Consider the following 18,883-nt stretch of genomic DNA (forward strand, 5'->3'; position numbering starts at 1 on the left):
ACCATTTATTTTTATGTCAAGTCGTGTAGGACTTCACACAGCTTGGAACGTGCCCTTTGAGATTTTTAAAACAGAAATAATAAAAAACCCCATCGGCTGCTTTGTGCTTATAGGAGGACACTGAATCATCTGTCATGTAAACACAGACAAACCCACAGTCTGGTTTTGTTGTTTTAAAGACAGGTGATTACTCATCTTTTGGTGTTAGCTTTGCTAGGCTCAGCCTTTCTCTTGCGAAGCAGAGACACAACCTAGTATCCTTTGCAAAGCCCTACAGACAGCATAGCTTTATAGCCTGACTTTGAAAGAACATGAAATGATGTCAAAACGACTACGCAATCAACCAGTTTGAGATCGCTGATCTGCTATTTTAGCTATTTGTTGTATGACGAAGTACATATGCAATGCATTGGTATCTTGTAGAACTGTTATTTTGGCTATTGTTTTTTATTATTATTATTTTGAACAATTTAGAATCCATACCAACATGCCCAAAATAGTTAACCAGGGCTAAACTGGAAAAAGTGTAGAGGCAAGGATGAACAGGATAAACAGGATCTGAACATGTAGAGATTTCTTTCTTTTTCTTCTAAGATTTGGCCACTCCATTGCCCTCGGTGACACTTGACATGAAAGTAATGCCAGTTCTATGGAGATCCCAGCTGTTACCCGCTGGTTGAAATGCTATTGTGAGTCGGACAAAGGACATGGTTTCATAGCAGCCCCTTGTTTGCATGCATGACCAGCACTTTCAAATAAGGCCTTTAGAAGATGTGAATGTTAAAGGCTTCACTCAGGGTAGAAGGGGACCGGGCGCTTTGTTAGTGGTGAGAAATGACAGGGGATGTTCCAGCTGAAGCAAGACAACGCGCTCTCAAACTATACGGCTCTGATTATGGCCGACCCACGAAGACTCACTGACAGGAACTCTCCTATAGAAAGCACATTGCATGTTGTTAATTACAAAATTATAAAAAAATACTAAATAAAACGTGCTATTTTCTCATTACAATGATTAACCCTATATTTTGGGCATGTCATTGTAATTATTATTATTTTATTTTATTTGTTGAAAAAAATTGCACAGATACAGTAGTAGATGATTTGCGTTGATATGCATTGTGAGCGGCGGAAAAGGTGATTGCCTTCTGGTTTTGTCAATCCAGGGCCCAGGGACACACATAGCTGTCTATAGGAGTGGTTGCATGATGTTGATCTGCAACTAATGCATTTGCACATGTAGTCCTGGTTGTGGTTTCTCTGCAACTAATGCATTTGCATGTGTTCTCAGTTGTGGTTTCTGTTGAGGTCCACTAGTAACTCCAGATGGCATGACATGATGCTCTCATCTTTGGCTGAACACACTATCAACTTGTCAGGCAACATAGCAGATCAATCAGGAGATCAGCTAGCTGATTAGGATGTTCGACTTGAATCCATGAATCAGCTGATGGGCCATGAAGCACATTGGAGCAGGCAGGGTTTTCAGCTACACGCAGAACAACGTTTATTTGCAAACTGAGTCAGATCTATATGAATGTCACACATGATATGTGCAGAGCAAGTGTTCAGTCAGGAAACTCATTGCCGTTGCATGGTGGGCGGTTAAGCCTCAACTCTGCATGCTTCTATTCTCAGCCATTCACATACAGTATCCACTTCTCTCTATTTAAATGGGGAAGTTTGCATTGCTCATTTGGTTGTTTGTCTTTTATCCACGCCGCTGCTGCCCTTCCAGGACTTGCTGCTCACACAACCACCTGTTGTTTTGTGTACTATGGGGGGATTTGGAAGGTCCCCGTTTGGTAGCATATTGAAAAGAATAGTTCATGCTCTGATCTTGATGACTTTTGCATAGACAAAATATAAAAGATATCAAAATAAAATAAAACATCATGGCTACTTGTTTCAAGGAAAGAGGTTAGGCCTCCAAGTATAGTCAGAAAGTAATATACAACACGCCAATACCACCTCTCGCTCTGATCTCCATATCTAATATGTTAAAATCCAAGCCAGGCTCATTTCTCTACTGAATATAATCATTGTACTTCACAAAAAAAAGAGATACTCAAGAGACACTGCCAGTGCAATGTGCTTCAAGCGGAACAATCTTTGAAGGCCTTTTGCAAACCCCCACCACTTGTCTCGATCAAGCACCCACAATTTTGTCATGTGTACTAAAAATATGACTCAAAAGCGATCCACATGGCTAACAACAACTGGCGTGTACAGATGTGGTAACTGGTGGCCTGTTTGCAACAATACAACAGATATGAAAACGTTCAATCATCTCCACACTGGGAGGAAGAGTCCTGTTGTCCCGAATGTATTAAGTGTAAGTCAAAGCATGTGGGGCCGCCGTAGCTTAGTGGTTACAGGGGGGTTATGTTACGTCTGCTAATCAGAAGGTCACCGGTTCGCATCCCGGGACCGTATACGTGTCGGAACTGTCACTGAGACACTCACCCCGACAGCTCCCCCATGTGCGCTCAGTCATCATGACTGTCTGAGTAGCCATCAGCTTGTGAAGCTGAAACAGAATTTCCCACACGGGATTATTATTAAATAAAGTTTAACTTTAACTCGGGGCACCTAGTCTGGTAATCCAGCCTGACAGCATGTCGGGGGTTCGAGTCCCGATCCCGACGACCTTTGCTGCGTGTCACTCCACCATCTCTCTCCTCATTACCTGTCACACTACTGTCTACCTACCAATAAAAAGGCATAAAAAAGACCCAAAATATCAGTAAAAAATAACTGAGCCATTATGAAAGGCAGCGGTGGCCGAACGGTTTGCGGAGCGGTCTTGATATCGGAAGGTCGCTAGTTCGTATCCCCGGACCGGCACGTTAAAATGACCACCGCTGAAGTGCCTTTGGACAAGGCATTGAACCTCTACCATGAAATGTTCTATGAGCAGGGCCTGGCTGTAAACAAGTTCTTGAGCTTAGTCCAGTTACCCTGGGTAAACATAGAACCTTTCCTTTCCGTTCCTTCGTCATACATCATCACATTCCGGCCAATCACATCCTCACTTTTCTGTCCTCACTTTTTATCCTCAATAGTACGTACATTGCTCAGCCAATGAAATAATTGCTATGGGGTGCTCAGCCAATCAAATCATCGCAAGGGGGTGCTCAGCCAATCAATTCATCGCAATGGGGTACACACAAACAGACAAAGCCCCTCAAACCAAAAGTTGTGTTTTTGTTTTTAGTTCAATGTTTGTTTTAAAGACGCTATTGACAATGAAGGGAAAATATCATCAATGTCATATTGTCCCTCATTACGTCATATTGGCTCTTTATTGTTAATGGCGTTTAATGTTTGTGCTGGCACCGTTTGTTTTACATCACCATTACATCACCTAATCAACATGAGTTAGACTTTAATATATTAGCGCCCCTCACTTCACACAGGTGATTATTTTGACTATAAATCAGATTCTAGATTATATCTTCATGCATTGCTTGCACTTGTACAGGATATTGTTCTTCTCATACTCCTTATTTATATTTATACTTATTTATTTATTTACCAATTTACTATTATTATTATATACTATTATTTATATACTACTGTACATACTGTACATTCTGTACATTCAAAACAAAAGTGTATTATTCCCATTACTGCATTAGTGTATTGCACTCTGGCTAGACGCCACTATTAATTTCATTGTCAAAGTAATCTGTATACTATGTGCAGTGACAATAAATTTAATCTAATCTAATTTAAAGTGTATGGGAGTCGGGGGAGAGATTCCCTGGTAGGACTTAACGCATGGAACAAACACTTTATTCCAAACAGTTCCAACGGGCTCACACACGGTCTCCGGCCGCGCGGAGACGAGAAAGCCTAAATTGTAAATAGTTAATATACTTGGAAAGTTGGAATACTGGAAATCAATGCGGGGGCTTTGATCAGGGCTGAAACCTTATCTCAAACTCAAGTTGGAGTCATAATAAGTCATACATTTATGTCATTCTAATGTAGATGACTGACGTCACAGGCTGGTCACATGAAGTCATTCTAATCTAGATGACTGACGTCACAGGCTGGTCACATGACATCACAGGCTGGTCCGCGGATGCCAGACTTCCTGGTCCTTCATTGCCATCCCCAGTTCCTGCTTACTGATGCATATGTCCCTAGCGATGACATCAGGGAACGACAGTTTTCCTCTGGTCTGCTTTGAGGCAGGATTCCAGAGAAGAAGGGAAGATATATAACCTCATGATCAGCTCTGTAGCAGTGGCCAGCAAACTGTGTTCTTCTTCACGTGATACTGTACCATTGTTTTTGAAAATGTATTGTACGCCGATGATGACATGCCCAAAACGGGGCACAAATATAATATACTGGAAAATACGCAATTTTGCTAAACTGCATAATATGTTGACAAGTCAAGCCAAGCCATAAATAAATAATCATGGTTCATATCTGTGTATTTCAAGGAATGGGAAACAGTGTGGGCTCCTCGCTAAGTACAGCATGATGATGATGTATGATGATGATGATGATGATGATGATGATGATGATGATGATGATGATGATGATGATGTATTGACCCACATGAAGTCGCATGGACCCTGATTTTACATTATGGCTCGGGTGCATGCCACAGAACCTGTGAGACAAGTAGTCGAGCAGACTTTTTGGGGTCACTCTATAATAAAGTCGGGCAATTACTATAATCATCGACGACTGCAGTGCAATGTGAATTACAGTCCGTTCAATTAAGCTTATTTCGTGTAGTTTGTTATTACTCAAAAAGTATATACAATCATTAGCTTTATTAATTATTATAAACCATTCGGAAATTAGGCTAATATCTCAGTCATTGTGACAGCAGAAAAAGACCTGTTGCCCTAAAATGAGATTAGACATCCATCAGGGTGACAGTTATCGAAATGTCAGCCGGTAGAATCACATTAAGCACGCTTTAGCAGGGCGCCTCACTCACAGTCCACCCGTATACATGGCTCACATCACCTGCACAATCATGAGGAACACAATTTAATTACAACCCCAAAAAAAAGTGTAAACACTACTTCCTTTCATATCATTATGCATGTGGGACAAGAAGACAATGTGCTAAGAGGAAATAAATCTGCCTTGACAGCCACATCAAAGGGTGCAGCCAAGGGCTTATTACTACTTAAGGCGCAGGAATGCTGTTGCTAAGCATCGGCCCACAACCTATCAGCCCTTAAAGGACTTGACTGTTTTTCGAGAGAGGGGCTAAGAGGGTTACCGGAGGCCAGAAACTACACTCTGCCGACACCACTCCGAGAATTCATGATGATTAGACGGCATGAAGCAACAAATTGTCGGCGAAGAATCCAGCAAACTGCGGGAGACCGACAACTGCAGTGCAATGTGAATTACAGTACAGTCCATTCAGTTAAGCTTATTTTGTATAGTTTGTTATTATCTAATGGGACACCAACATCTCTAAATCTGTCGTCTTCACAATTTCACAAATAAGTAACCGCTTGTAATCTATGAACCTAGCCTCCTCCGCCCTTTCCGAGGGAGGACGCGCTCATTGATAAATTAGCTCTTGCTTCACCGCATCGCGGCAGTGAGTCACTGCTATAGCCGTCACCTTCCTGTGAATAAATTCAGGTCCTTCATCTTTCCCTGGCGAGGTGCTAAATCACAGAGAACGCTCAGGAGCAATGGAGCCATGTGCGTCATCGGACGGCGGCGTGGAAGCCAGAGCGTTATGATTCTGTCCATCAGCCTCACTCATTACTTCAGCAAGTCTAGTTTTCCTGCTTTGAGTTAAAGCAGTAATATTTTAATTTCCAGGACACCCAGTTTGATATGCATTTAGACCACGGATCCCAAGTTGTTTTTAATGTACCCCAATCTAAATAGTAAAATCCTTGATATGCATCAATCCTTGATATGCATCAAATAAACTGATCTGTTGTATGCATACAGTATACTACAGTCTAGTTTGCCCTTAGAAACAACTAAACAACTAGTAGCCTATAATTTAGTACCACCTCATCAAAATACAAGATACAGTACAGTAATAAATACATTCATACATGTGACAATTCGGTCCGCCAGGCGTTTTATCCAGAATCCACGGATGTACAGTATGTCTTGCCTGTCTGCATGTCAGTCTGATAATAGCGTGTACAATACAACTCCATCCATTATTTTACTATACAGAGCCATATAGTTGACCAATGTTACGCTGGACAGTGCATACATGCACAAAACCGTCAGACTGAACAACCATACGTATATGGAGATCTAAATGGTAAATGGTGCATTTATATAGCGCCTTTATCCAAGGTGCTTTACATAGTGCATTAGTGCATTACATTCACCCATTCATACACCGATTGCGGCGGAAGCCATGCAAGGTACCAACTAGCACATCGGGAGCAATTTGGGGTTCAGTGTCTTGCCAAAGGACACTTCGACATGTAGACAGGAGGACCCGGGATTCCAACCGCCATGGATCATTGGATGACCTGCTCTACCTCCTGAGCCTCCTGAGCCACAGTCAAGGTCTCTTATGTCATCTCTATATGACATCAGAGACTAACCTCTACCAGACCTCTACATAGTATGGTAAAGGGTACCGCACCGGGTATTCAAGTTGAAACGGATACACAATGGGTATTGCATAACTGCATGGACCATAGATTCCCCAGCATCATTCCAGAGTAATTTAATGTATTTGGAATTTGTTGGAACCTTGCACAAAAGACCCACTCCTTTATATCTGGTGTAAACCTGCGTTGAGGTTGAAGTTGGACACTGTACCGTGATTGCATGTCACCCGCGCGCACACCATCATTCGTAATTTCAACACACAGGACTTTTCAGTGCTGCGTGAGAGCGAAAGCGCTGAAATGGTCCCACTCAGAGAAAACAGCAGTGACCTCTCACTAACTCAATATTCCACAGGGAATGTAATCCACAGAGAATTAGTCATAACTGCAACATAACAACAATCCCTTTGAGAGTGCTGAGCTGCCTAAGCGTGGCCGCCTGGCCGACAAATCTCCTTTTTACTTATCTCATCGTCGAGATGAAAGAGAAACGGGGAACAATCACACATTATCAGGAGGAAACATTTCAGAGAGGCCACTCATTACCAATTAGCCGTATTATGGCAGCCGGGAATAATGGCCAGCAATCCTCTTCCAGATTCCATTTCATGTTTACCTTCACTGCTTATTAAACGGCAACAAACGTTGAGAATGAGTATTTCCAGGTCACAATCAGACTGTCTTCATTCACAGTGTACAATATCATTACAAGGATTAGCCTTTGAGTCGTAGGCAGCTGGGACGTGTAATACAATAATATCAACTTGTGGAACAGACCAGCAGCTGTGCAATACTGTAGCTACGTTATGTGTGCTATTCTGTATTTGTGCTATCATTATCAACAGCTTCCCAGTGCTATAAGAACAGTATGCCTTTATGCCTTATCAATGTTATTAGTGAACATACAAATGAACAGTAGTTATAAAAAATACAAAAACAATAACTAATTACATTTTAACTGCTATCAACCTGGCATCCCTATTTTGCACATATATGAAAACGCACCAAATACAAACTGGCAGCTACAATAACCTTAAAAATCACACCCGTGTGAAGTGAGGGGCGCTATTAAAGTCTAACTCATGTTTCTATGATTAGGTGATGTAATGGTGAAGAAGAACAAACGGTGCCAAAACAAACATTATTCTCTTTGTGTTTTTTTGTGGCTTTATTTTATATTTTGTATAGTGGGACAGACAGTAGGCTGACAGGAAATGGGGAGAGAGATGGGGGAGTGACATGCAGTAAAGGCCGTCGGGATCGGGACTTAACTAATTCAGATGGAATATGAAAAGAAATATAATGAAACTAGAAATGCACTCTGTCGAGTGCAGAGCGCGCAAGTACTTTCGACCGCTGTAAACTGTCAAATCTCAGTATCTCTGTGAAGGAACGTTTGAAATGTCTAATTATTAGGTGTAACTATTTGCTACCTACCTACTTTATGCATATAAACACCTAGTATTATTAAGTATGGTTCAAGTTTCTATCTATATAAGAAATACAGTTTTATCGATGTAGATATATTATATATTGAAAAGAAATATAATGAAACTAGAACTGCACTCTGTCGAGTGCATACTTGCACACTAGTAGGCCATAAATGGCCAACTAGTGCGCAAGCAGAGCGCGCAAGTACTTTCACAACAGGCCAACAGCACGCGCACCAAGGCCCGCCTCCTCTATCCTGATTGGATGAAGGCTTTCTCACCCACCACCAAAGCCGAAACTAGGGTTTTTTGACCCCTGCGGTTCACTGGGGATAGGGAGGAACTAATTATATGGTCAGCACACTCTATAGTAGGGAGGATTATAAAATAAAAAGTGATATTTGAATTAAGTGAAATCACTGAATCTACCTTTAAGCCATGCCATTCAGTGTGCGGAAGCTTTGCCCCTTATTGTAATCAGCTTTCACTGCAGACTGTTTGATCCCCTGTGTGACACACCTCATCACCTTTATTCTCTGACATAATTGCATGGGAAAGATCTCCCCTTTGATACTGTCTCTGCATGCCAAATCACTATAGGGGGGGAAAGCGCCATGTGCGCTTTATACTGCGCTGTCTGTCTGCCGGGGAGAAAAAAGGGGCGCTCACTCACACACACCTGTGGAAGACAAACAGAGGTTTTCAGAGATATGACATATCTATCATCCCAGCACAGGATATGAACTGTTCTGTCATCCTAATGGCGAAAAGGGGGGGCTTCGCATAGCGGAACAGTAGGTGCTGAGAGACATGTGTTGCACATGGGGAACTGTCTGGCAGCTGGCATTCCCGCGTCTGCATCCCCCCCGCCCCACACACACACCCACACACACAAACCCACACACACACACCTCTTCCTGGCCCTGTCTCATCTCCTAGCCATAATCTGCAGATACAGTCCCCTCCCTCAAGGATCATCACTTTGCTGCTGAGTGGAGCTGAATAGGATCCTGTGGCCCCTTTGGGGGCCCACACTACTCCCCCCCCCCCAACTACCCCCGTCGGCCACTACAATCACCACACCCACCCCCATACCGTCCCTCCCTGTCACCAGTGTGAGTCAGGTGAGGATTTTGACCGTGAGTCAGGTGAGGATTTTGACTATCTCCTGCCAGGGTAGTTATACACTATTTAACCACTGTCAAACCTTCGCGACCCTGTTGTGGACATTTTGACATGACGCCTGTCGTGTTGAGCTAAACTCTAGATAGACCTAACGTAATGTACTACTCATGGATTATGCAGCCCAACGAGTGACGCGGCTCTAAGGCCCAAACCACACCAATGCAACTAGTCGCAACTCCTTGCTAGTTGCAACCAAACGGTTGTGAGTAGTTGCATGTAGTTGCAAGCAACCACAGTACAGTGCCGGCCCACAATATACGCAAACTACAGTAATATGCCTATAGAGCCACGGGAGTTGCTAGAGGCCCCAAATATGTCCTCAAAGTCATGCATCCAACAAGCTTTGAACTGAACAGATTGGACCTTCTGTTCCAGAGATAATGGCCAAAACCTCTTGAAAATGGCCACTTTCGCCGATTTTAGATTGAGTTTTAACATTTCTAGTTGCATAGAAGATATCTCAAAACCTATTGGGTGGATTGCCAGGAAACTTGCTGCTAACCATTTGAATGACACATGCCCCCCTTTTTTGTTTGTTTGTTTGTTTTCTAGGGGCCACTGGCATAAAGATACCAAAAAAATCAAATAGAAATGTTCTTTTTAAACCAGCGTAGTCTGCATAACATCTCCCCACACAGAATGTGACTAGCGCTGAGCGCCTGACGGCATAACAGCCGAGATAAGCGGGCTGGGTTCTACTGAGAGAATCTGTTATCAGGGACGGTGCTATGCACTGACATTAAGGATAATCATATCTATCAGCACGCTGCCAAACATCCCCAAGTGAGCCTGGCAAAGAACAAAGCCGGCATCGTCTCTCAGAGCTAAGGTTACAGGCAGGATGATGATGTACTTGTCATTGGAGTGCAAATGATCCACTGCCAGCCCGACCCGTTTTTCCAAAGTGCAATGAATAGACGACCCGACCGCACACACAAAGATATGGATATCAGCCCAACCGTTTTAGATATCCGCTCGTGTTCCTCACCTTGATAGTTACAGTTGGCTTGTTTGTTGCAGTCATGAACCAGGAAACTATGAGAGGTGTACTCATACACAACGGGCTGGCTGGAGATAACATGCAAAAAAAAAAAGAGAAGAGAAGAGGGAGAGAGGGGGGGGAAGGAAGGTGGGTAATAGTCTCTCATCGCCTCACCAGACACACCTGTCTGGGCAAGGCCTCTCAGTCAGAGTCACTGTTTGTTCAGGACTTATCTCTCTCTCATTACACACCAGATTTGGGTATCATCCTTTTGTGTGTTTAGAGCGTTTTGTTTCCTGCTTATGTTTAACCCTCCGTGGAATCAGCGCGGACAGCAAAAGACGTGCGTGTGCGTGTGTCTGTGCGCGCGTGTGTGTGTAGGAAATGGGAAAGCCAATAGTAGTGTGTGTGTGTGTGTGTGTGTGTGTGTGTGTGTGTGTGTGTGTGCGCGCAGTGTTGTTGTTGTTTTTAGCTTAAAGTCTATATCGTGTGTAAGAACATCCCCATGCCAAGGATTATGTGCTTTGCAGGCCTATGTTGTTGCACACAACTATAAAGACCGTGGGGCTGAACGACACAAAAGCTATCGCTGCACTCACGAGATACTCAGAGTATCTCCTTACTTTTGACAAGCAGAACAAATATATTTCGTGCTGTGATGAATGTTGTGTTATGGCAGTTATGTCAATTGCTGCAAGTACCACACCCCCCCCCCCCCCCTCCCTCCCTCCCCCCCCCCCGCCCCCGCGGACCCTGTTGATTCGAGGCCATGAGAAAAGCAAAACAAAAGGGCCAGGAGGACAATTTGAATCTGACAAAGCGGCCGAGGATGAGTCAGTGAATGAATCACTCGGGATATTACGGACCAAAGCACAGCCGATGGAGAGGAATCGTCTCTCTCTCGGTAGGGGAGCATTCCGACGGCGGTGATAAATTGCTCCTCACCGCGGCTGCCGTCCACATGCTTCTCATCAATATCCCATCCATTGTGACTCGCATTACAGGTATCCTTAATGTACATTTCAGAATGTTTTCAACTGATCTTCCGCCCCTAATAACAAATCATCCCTCTCCATGAGAGAATGTGAGGAAACTAAATATCCCCCGCACTTAAGCTATCATATCTTACCTAGTTATTCTTTTTTAAAGGACAAGCTGCCAGGAAATAAGAGGCACTCTATGAATATTTTCCCCATCCTCAACGTATTATTTTTCCCTTCTTTCCGCACTGCCAACAGTGCACGGCGAGTAGCAATACGTATGCTTTCACGGTCTGTGAGCACGCACGCCGCGGAGTGGTTTAATTTTCCAGGTCAGAGGTTGTGAAAATAAATAGTCTCACATGTAAAGCAACCTGGATATCAAAGAATAACATGAGCTGCTTCATCTACGCCTCTCTGTATCATGTCTCTGTCACCTCCCTCCCAGAGACAGAACCGCACGCACGCACGCACGCACGCACGCACGCACTATGCAGTGCGAGCTAACATGACTGAGGGTCACCACTCACACATGCGCATGCACGCACACACGTACGCACGCACGCGTACACACGCACACAAGCAGCGTGAGCTAACATGACTGAGGGTCACCACTCACCGCACGCATGCACGCACACACACACACACACACACACACACACATACATGCACGCACGCCACAGGCTCAAGGTGAGGCAGACATACTGGGTGTGGGGAACTCAGTGCCAGACGAGGCAGAGAACCTAGCCCTGAGAGAGAGAGAGAGAGAGAGAGAGAGAGAGACAGAGAGACAGAGAGAGAGAGAGAGAGAGAGAGAGAGAGAGAGAGAGAGAGAGAGAGAGAAAGAAGGATAGGAAGAGAGAGGGAGAAAGAGAGGTTAGGCTATAAGGAGAGACAGAAGGAGAGAGAGAGAGAGAGAGGGATGGAGGGAGGGCTATCAATGGGATCACTCCACTTCACTCCACACGCTGGAGTCTAAACAAGTCTCTGTTTTCATTTCCATAAAGCCACGCTCTGTCTTTTGTTCTGACGGAGATAAGATGTATAAATTATGAGCAGCTGACATAGTATGCTGGGGCGCCTCGGGCGGCTCATCATTCATGCTCGGCCTGTCAGCAGGTAACTGATGGGGGCCCTGCAGCCACAAAGCCCCCTTTTAAGCGGAGGAGGAGGAGGAGGAGGGGCGGGGGATGACGTGGGGATGGGTGGGGGGGGGGGGGAGGGGAGGCGGCTTGGAGACCAGGAATTAAAGTTGTTGTCGGACTCCCAAGCACAACAGCTGACTCATATTTAACAGTCTCTTTAGAGGAGTGAGATCTTCGAGCCTCCGCGTGCGTTTTTGTTGCTCTCTGCTCGGCAGCGCACGTCTCTCTGTCGTGCTCCGTTGAAGTTTTACAAATGGCCGTCAAGGCAGAGGGTATAGTTTAATAGTATAGTAGAGAGAGGGGGGGGGGGGGTGACGGAAGAGTGCAATGTAACAGGAAGAGTGGAGACCACCCAAGATCGGTGAGAGGGAAGGTCTTCCCACTTGTCACAACCACACTATCAATTTCCGGAGCGTCGATTCAACTACTTTCTCAACCTGGTCTCCCTACTATGGGAAAACAGCAGATATACAAGCTCACAACGCATCTCGATGCGATGCGTTGTGAGCTTGTAGGTCTGCTATTCTTATCACGCAACACCGCTGTGCAACAAAGTGCAATATATAGGGCTTAAGTGGTTAAACCCTGAAATGAGTTAAATTGACGCTCCGGGTTTTACTGCGCACTTTCAACGCGGTTAATCCGTACTTGAATATTATGCTGTCTGTTGTTAAATGGGTCAAGAAATATATAATAATAATCATCTCTATGTATACCCAGAGATAATTCAAACAGTCTCGATGACTCCGCGCCGGCGCCCCGTCTCCTCTCCATGAAGGATCACTGAATTTCATTACGCCGTGAAAGCCTGAAACCTATACAGCCATAAAGAAGTGCATCTGATTTACTGGCACTTTTATGCACTATGTGTATTTGAGAGATAATCATAATGAGACAGTATACCGGAGGGCGAGGATGACAGGCGCGAATTGATGATTGTCCCTGCGGCCATGTGTGTGGGAACGAGCTGGGTTTATTTCATACGGCCCCCGGTACCTCTTATCTCCCTCCCCCCCCTCGGCTAGTACGGAGTCACTTTCCAAACCTGTCTCGTGGACTCTAATCTCTCCATGGACGAATATGCCAGGCCATAAAACGTGAGACACACACACGGCTTAAATGTACAGCCCAACGCTGCGTGAGGAGGTATATAAAAAGACAGTCCGGTCAGTTAGCCATGCAGTCAGATAAAAGGTCTCTCAACATCTTGACTCTGAAGTCGAGAGGTTGTTGGACATGAGAATTTCTCAACAAACAAAAAAATCCGGTAAACGAACACACTGGATTTTACTGTGTGTGCTTTGCTTGCAGTTTGAAAGGGTCTTAAAAGGTATAGTAAGAATGATGCTATATGATACAAAATGCATAATGCACTAGTCTGGGTTCAAGAGGAGGCCATATTTCCGCACCGCAGTGGACAACAAAATGAAAGCTCATCTAGATACTGGAATAAATGGTTACCGGGCAGCGTGCGAGACGTGGACAGCGGTCTGACTCCAACACAAAGCTTTTCTGCAAGAACTAAAGGGGACAATGAGTTCGTGGGGTTTATGTCGCCTCATCAGATTTCCGCAAAACCCAATCTCCGTGGCTGTCTGAAGTCTGGAAGGACGTATCAGCATCACACCTTCATTTGGGTCAGACAGCTACTTCACTGTATCAAATGATTGGGGGGGTGGGGGGGGGGTGGGGATATGCAGTTCTAGCGCTCTGAATAGAGCGTGTCACCAGAAGAGGACAGCTATAGACACCACTGACACTCAGAAGATGTAAGATAATCCATTTTATCCCTTCATGCCCACAAGGAAGGAAGAGGCTCCTGCACTGCCATGTGCGGCTGCTGCCAAATAATAGCATTATGTCCGCGCCAGTGAGTCAACATGGCGGTTTGTAGTGCTCAAAACCATGTTACGACACGCTCATGGTCAGCGGTGGAACGCAACAAAGTATATTTACTCAAGTACTGTACATAAGTAACATTTTAAGGTACTTTTACTTTACTGGGAGTATTTCCAATTTCCATTACTTTTACCATTACTCCGCTACACATCTCGAATGCAAATATTGTACTTTTACTCCACTACATTTATTTGAAAACTTTTTTAGTTTAGTTACTAGTTACTTTGTAGATTTTGATTATTATTACAAAACATACATTTGCCACTTCATTTCGGTCATTTGAAAATATATTTAGTCTTAGCCACCATAGCTTACCTTGAAAAAAGGCTCTGGCCTGTTCATGACGACCTTTGCTGCATGTCTCTCTCTCCCTCTTTCCTGTCCGTCTTCACTGTAACTATATCAAAGGCACAAAAGCCTAAAACAAATCATGAAAAAAAGATTAGTCGGCTAACATTTTTTTGTCATAGTTTTAGTCTAACTAAATCAATACTACTCCTCCACTGCATGTGCCACGTACTACTGCCAAATAATAGCATTATGTCCCCGTGAGCGAGTCAACATGGCGGCGGTTTGTACTCGAAACCATTTTTAGACGTGCTCAAAGGTTCAGGCAAATATAAACACAGACCTGGTATAAACCACCATTTGGAATAAACAAGGCAATAAATGTCAATGCAGGATGAAGTTATTTTAAACTGACAGCAGTCCACACTGTGGAAAAGCCGTTCTCTGCAAATACATACAGTCCATCTTCTTTGACAGTATAGACCTCACCACTAACCACTCTGACTGACCCCATGAAAAGTGTGACTTGGAGGCTATTTTCGGTGTGTGTTTGTGTGCGAGTGTGCGTGCGCGTGTCCATATGCATACGGTATGCTTTAAATATATTCTATACAACAGCATATATTTACATTATGTGCATGCACATCCATGTGTGCATATGGTTTAGTGTATTACAGTGTATACGTTTCTACTTTCTACCTTCTGTCGGCAGGGGACGCAAGATTTTGCCGTGAGGGGGGAAAAAAGCCCTTATTTCCATTGTCGTCCTATGTATTCAATTCATCAAGACATTTAAAGACGCATAACATCAACACTAGGAGCAATAAAACTATGAATATAAGATATTGATTGGGGTAGGGGTGTAATTTATGGTGTCAAGCTTAGAAGACCAGTTGCAAATTGCAGACAGGCGCTCTTTTATGTCGGTTTTGAAGGAGGGTAAAGGGAGTCACACTTTTTGATGGCTGGCTGTTGGTGGGGCATTCCACACTTTGGTGGCATAACGGTTAACGAATTTAACCCCGTGTTTGTGCCGAATCTGGGTTGAACGAGCTCAGTGGAGCTCTGGTGTTGTCTCTCACGTATAGGCCCATTGCCCAAGTTGCTGTACTCTGTCCTTACCCTGCATGAGCCATCCACCCTATGAGCAGGGGTTAGGAGAGTCCTATAGGTGTGAGGTTTAGCAGCAACCCGATCAGTTTGTTTTGAGAGGTCTGAAGTTTTGCTTTTAATGCCTTTGAGGTGCTAGAGTGGGATACCATGCATAGTCTAAAATGAAGTGCTCCAGCTATAGTGTCTTCAGTGCATTCCTACTGACCAACGTTATATTTATAGGACCACAATGAAAGCAATGGAAACTGTCGGACTGTACCTTGTGCTTTACATTTCTGTCTAATAAAGTAATCAATCAATCAATCAATCAAAACGAGGAGATCCTGCCCCAAAATCGTGTTCTTTGGTTGACTTTCTTGAATACCTTTTTGGCCATTTTTTCACTGGAAAGAATGTTCTCACATCAAACCGTGTCACCCACTCTGACTTAGGCCTTATACTGAGGTTAATTTTGCAGTAAAAAATGATGTATTCCGTTTTGCCCAGGTTTACGGTTTGTCATCAGCGAGCCATGTGCAGATTTTACCGAGGCTTTTTCAACCAGCAATGTATTTGTCCTTGTCCGAGACCAGGAGTGCAGAGTCATCCGCGAACAAGAACACATTTCAGTCAGTCAACCTGATGTCAGGTCGAATCGTTAACATATTCTGCTTGAAAATGCAGAACCGCTTGCCAGACAGTAGCAGCTAAAACAGTCATTTCGCTCCTATGCCACTAAAATGTAGCCTGGCTCCAGCCCTGAATGGCTAGCCACACCCATTAAGAAAATATGTTCTGGCGATTCAGGTCTGGAGTCTCTCCCTATGACACCCATCCCATAAACTGCTGCCGTGGGGAGGGCTTTCAGTCTGAATAATGAAGTGAAACGAAATGTGTCAGGCTAACTAAAATGTGGAATGCCCTACCAACAGCCATTAAGAAATGTGAATCCCTCGACTCCTTCAAAACCGGTCTCAAAGAGAACCCATCTTTAAATGTGGAGGACCCTGAAGTAAACAAGTCTTAGTACTTCTCTGGTTTCATCCTCATAACAGTTTTTGTATTGACTTGTGCTTTCGTGGGGTGCATACTTAGTTTAGACTAGTCATTGGTTAGACATGGGTTAAGGTTAGGTTTAGGTGTGCTGCCCCGTGGGAGGTTAGGTTTATAGGGTGAGAGTTTGAGATTGGTTGTAGTTGTAGGACTAATGACTGGTCTAACCAATGACTAGTCTAAACCAAAAACTGTCTAAACTAAGTACTGCACCCGCTTTCGTTTGAAATGTACCCATTCTATGTGATGTGTGAGTAACATTTTCAATCAGTCAGTCAAAAAGGATATTGCTTGAGAAAATCCAACCAGCTTTACTCACACACAACGGCCGGAGGGAACCTCACGTCCACTGATGCTCTGGGCTGCCTGTACTACCCTAGGCAGCACATTGCGGTACAGTTCCCACAGCAAGTGGTGACGCAGCTGGTCAGGATGCACTCATTGGTGTCTCCGCCATCCGTGGAAGACACGTAGGATCTTTGACCTAAGGATGGGCGATATGGAAAAATATTATATCACGATATTGCTTTCAAGCAGTATCACAATCCTACACAATATTATCACGATATTTTTTCAATCTGTTTTTATGGTTATTTTTCAAGTTACTTAACAGTAAAACCACCTACAATGTAACAAAAACGAAAAGAAAAAGGAGTAAGACGATTTAGACCGAAATCCTTGTTCTACATAGGAAGTATAAATTAGGTATAGAACTGCAAATCATAGAATGTGCATTCACTGTACTATATCTCTGAAACGGCCTATCGTGGAGACATTGTTTCGTCCCGACGATATTCATCACCATATCTCCCCCGTCGTCGTCGTCCCCGTCCCTACTTGGACTCCATGGATGCAAAGCAAACACTATCTTCAAAGTGTTTATTTAACTAAACCAAGGTTCTTCCAAGATGGGGCAAAACAAAGGCTTACACCAATATCACATACACTCACTTGACAGGTTTACAAACCAACAAGAACACGCTCCAAACACAGGGCTTAAATAGACTGGGGTAACAAGACACAGGTGAACTCAAAATACAATCAAACACAGGATAGGCTACAGGCAAACAGAACACAGGTGACTAAAGGCAACAATAATCAGGTAGGTAAGACAAAACAGGAAACACCAACAAGAGGAGGCAGGAAGGCACAGAACAATACTACAAAATAAGATACACAAAACCAAACAGAACAGAAAAGACAAGGCAAAATACTGAACATACAGAAAATAACAGAATTAAGTCCAAAACCTCTGCAGTATTAGGACTGCAGTATTACATCATCTACAAAGGCAATACTAATAACTTCCTTTCTTGACTTAAGCAAAAACAGAACATAAATCAAACACATAACTATTAAGGTCAAGCCAAATATTATTCCAGTGGTTAAGACCTAAGTCACTGTTCAAATGCAAAGGCAGAGGAGCGAGGTGTGACACCATCATATAATAAAACGTCTTCAGCCACCTACAGCAAGATGACAGAGGCATTGAATCAGAATCACCTTTATTGTCACATCACAGTTTTACAGTAAAAAAGTGGGTGAAATTAGTTTTTGCATCCCAGCGTGTTATTACTCCAAAGAAAGGGAAGAAGGGAGGGGGGCTTTGTAAGGAGATCAAGGCAGGAAAGAAAACTTAGAAGCTTGTTCCACAAACGGCACACTCGTAGGGTCTCACTTATCTCATTTACAAACAGCACACTCGTAGGGTCTCTCTTATCTTATTTACAATACAACTAAGGGGATAATTAATACACACACACACACACACACACACACACACACACACACAGTATATATTACTGTGCAATATATGTATTTATTTATTTATTTTTGTATGTATTTATAAGGTGGTCAGGTGCAGGACATTATTCAAGGTGCCACGTTATTCAAGGTGCAACATTGTCCAAGGGGCGTATAGATCATTCAAGAAGAGCTACAGTCCAAGTCAACTAGTCCCAGCTGGTATAATCCACAGTAGGTTCAGGAAGAGCAAAAAGAAGGTCTAAGCAGGCCAGCCTAACAGCATTGCCTGTCAGTGTCGTTGCTGTGTCTTCTTCACTTCTTCACAATGAATGCTGACTTGAAGCATGAGGGGACAATTCCCATGGAAAGGGAGAGGGTGCATTTTGTCCATGAAGGCACCATGCAGCCAGTTGCGTAGCAGCTCGCCACACATGCTCTGAACACCAGACGTGGGATTCCGCGCTTGAGTACCCTAGTGCACACGTCACAACCAGCTATCACC

General features: G+C 43.8%; 1 protein-coding gene across 1 annotated transcript in view; it reads right to left on the reverse strand.

Annotated features, from left to right (window-relative positions):
- The window catches only part of LOC308333157 (uncharacterized protein), a gene marked incomplete at its 3' end in the record, with an annotated part of 35,163 nt that extends 18,084 nt beyond the window's left edge, over nt 1–17,079 (reverse strand). The window contains exons 1-2 of the mRNA XM_080789352.1: nt 16,955–17,079; nt 14,518–14,620 (exon numbers count right to left, since the gene is read on the reverse strand). Coding sequence (XP_080645478.1) covers nt 14,518–14,544 — 27 coding nt within the window. The 5' untranslated portion in view covers nt 14,545–14,620; nt 16,955–17,079. The remainder of the gene's footprint in view (nt 1–14,517; nt 14,621–16,954) is intronic.
- Nucleotides 17,080–18,883: the final 1,804 nt, after the last annotated feature.

This window comes from Protomyctophum bolini (assembly GCF_963924005.1).
Source record: "Protomyctophum bolini genome assembly, chromosome: 18".
In the NCBI taxonomy this organism is placed as follows: Eukaryota; Metazoa; Chordata; class Actinopteri; order Myctophiformes; family Myctophidae; genus Protomyctophum; species Protomyctophum bolini.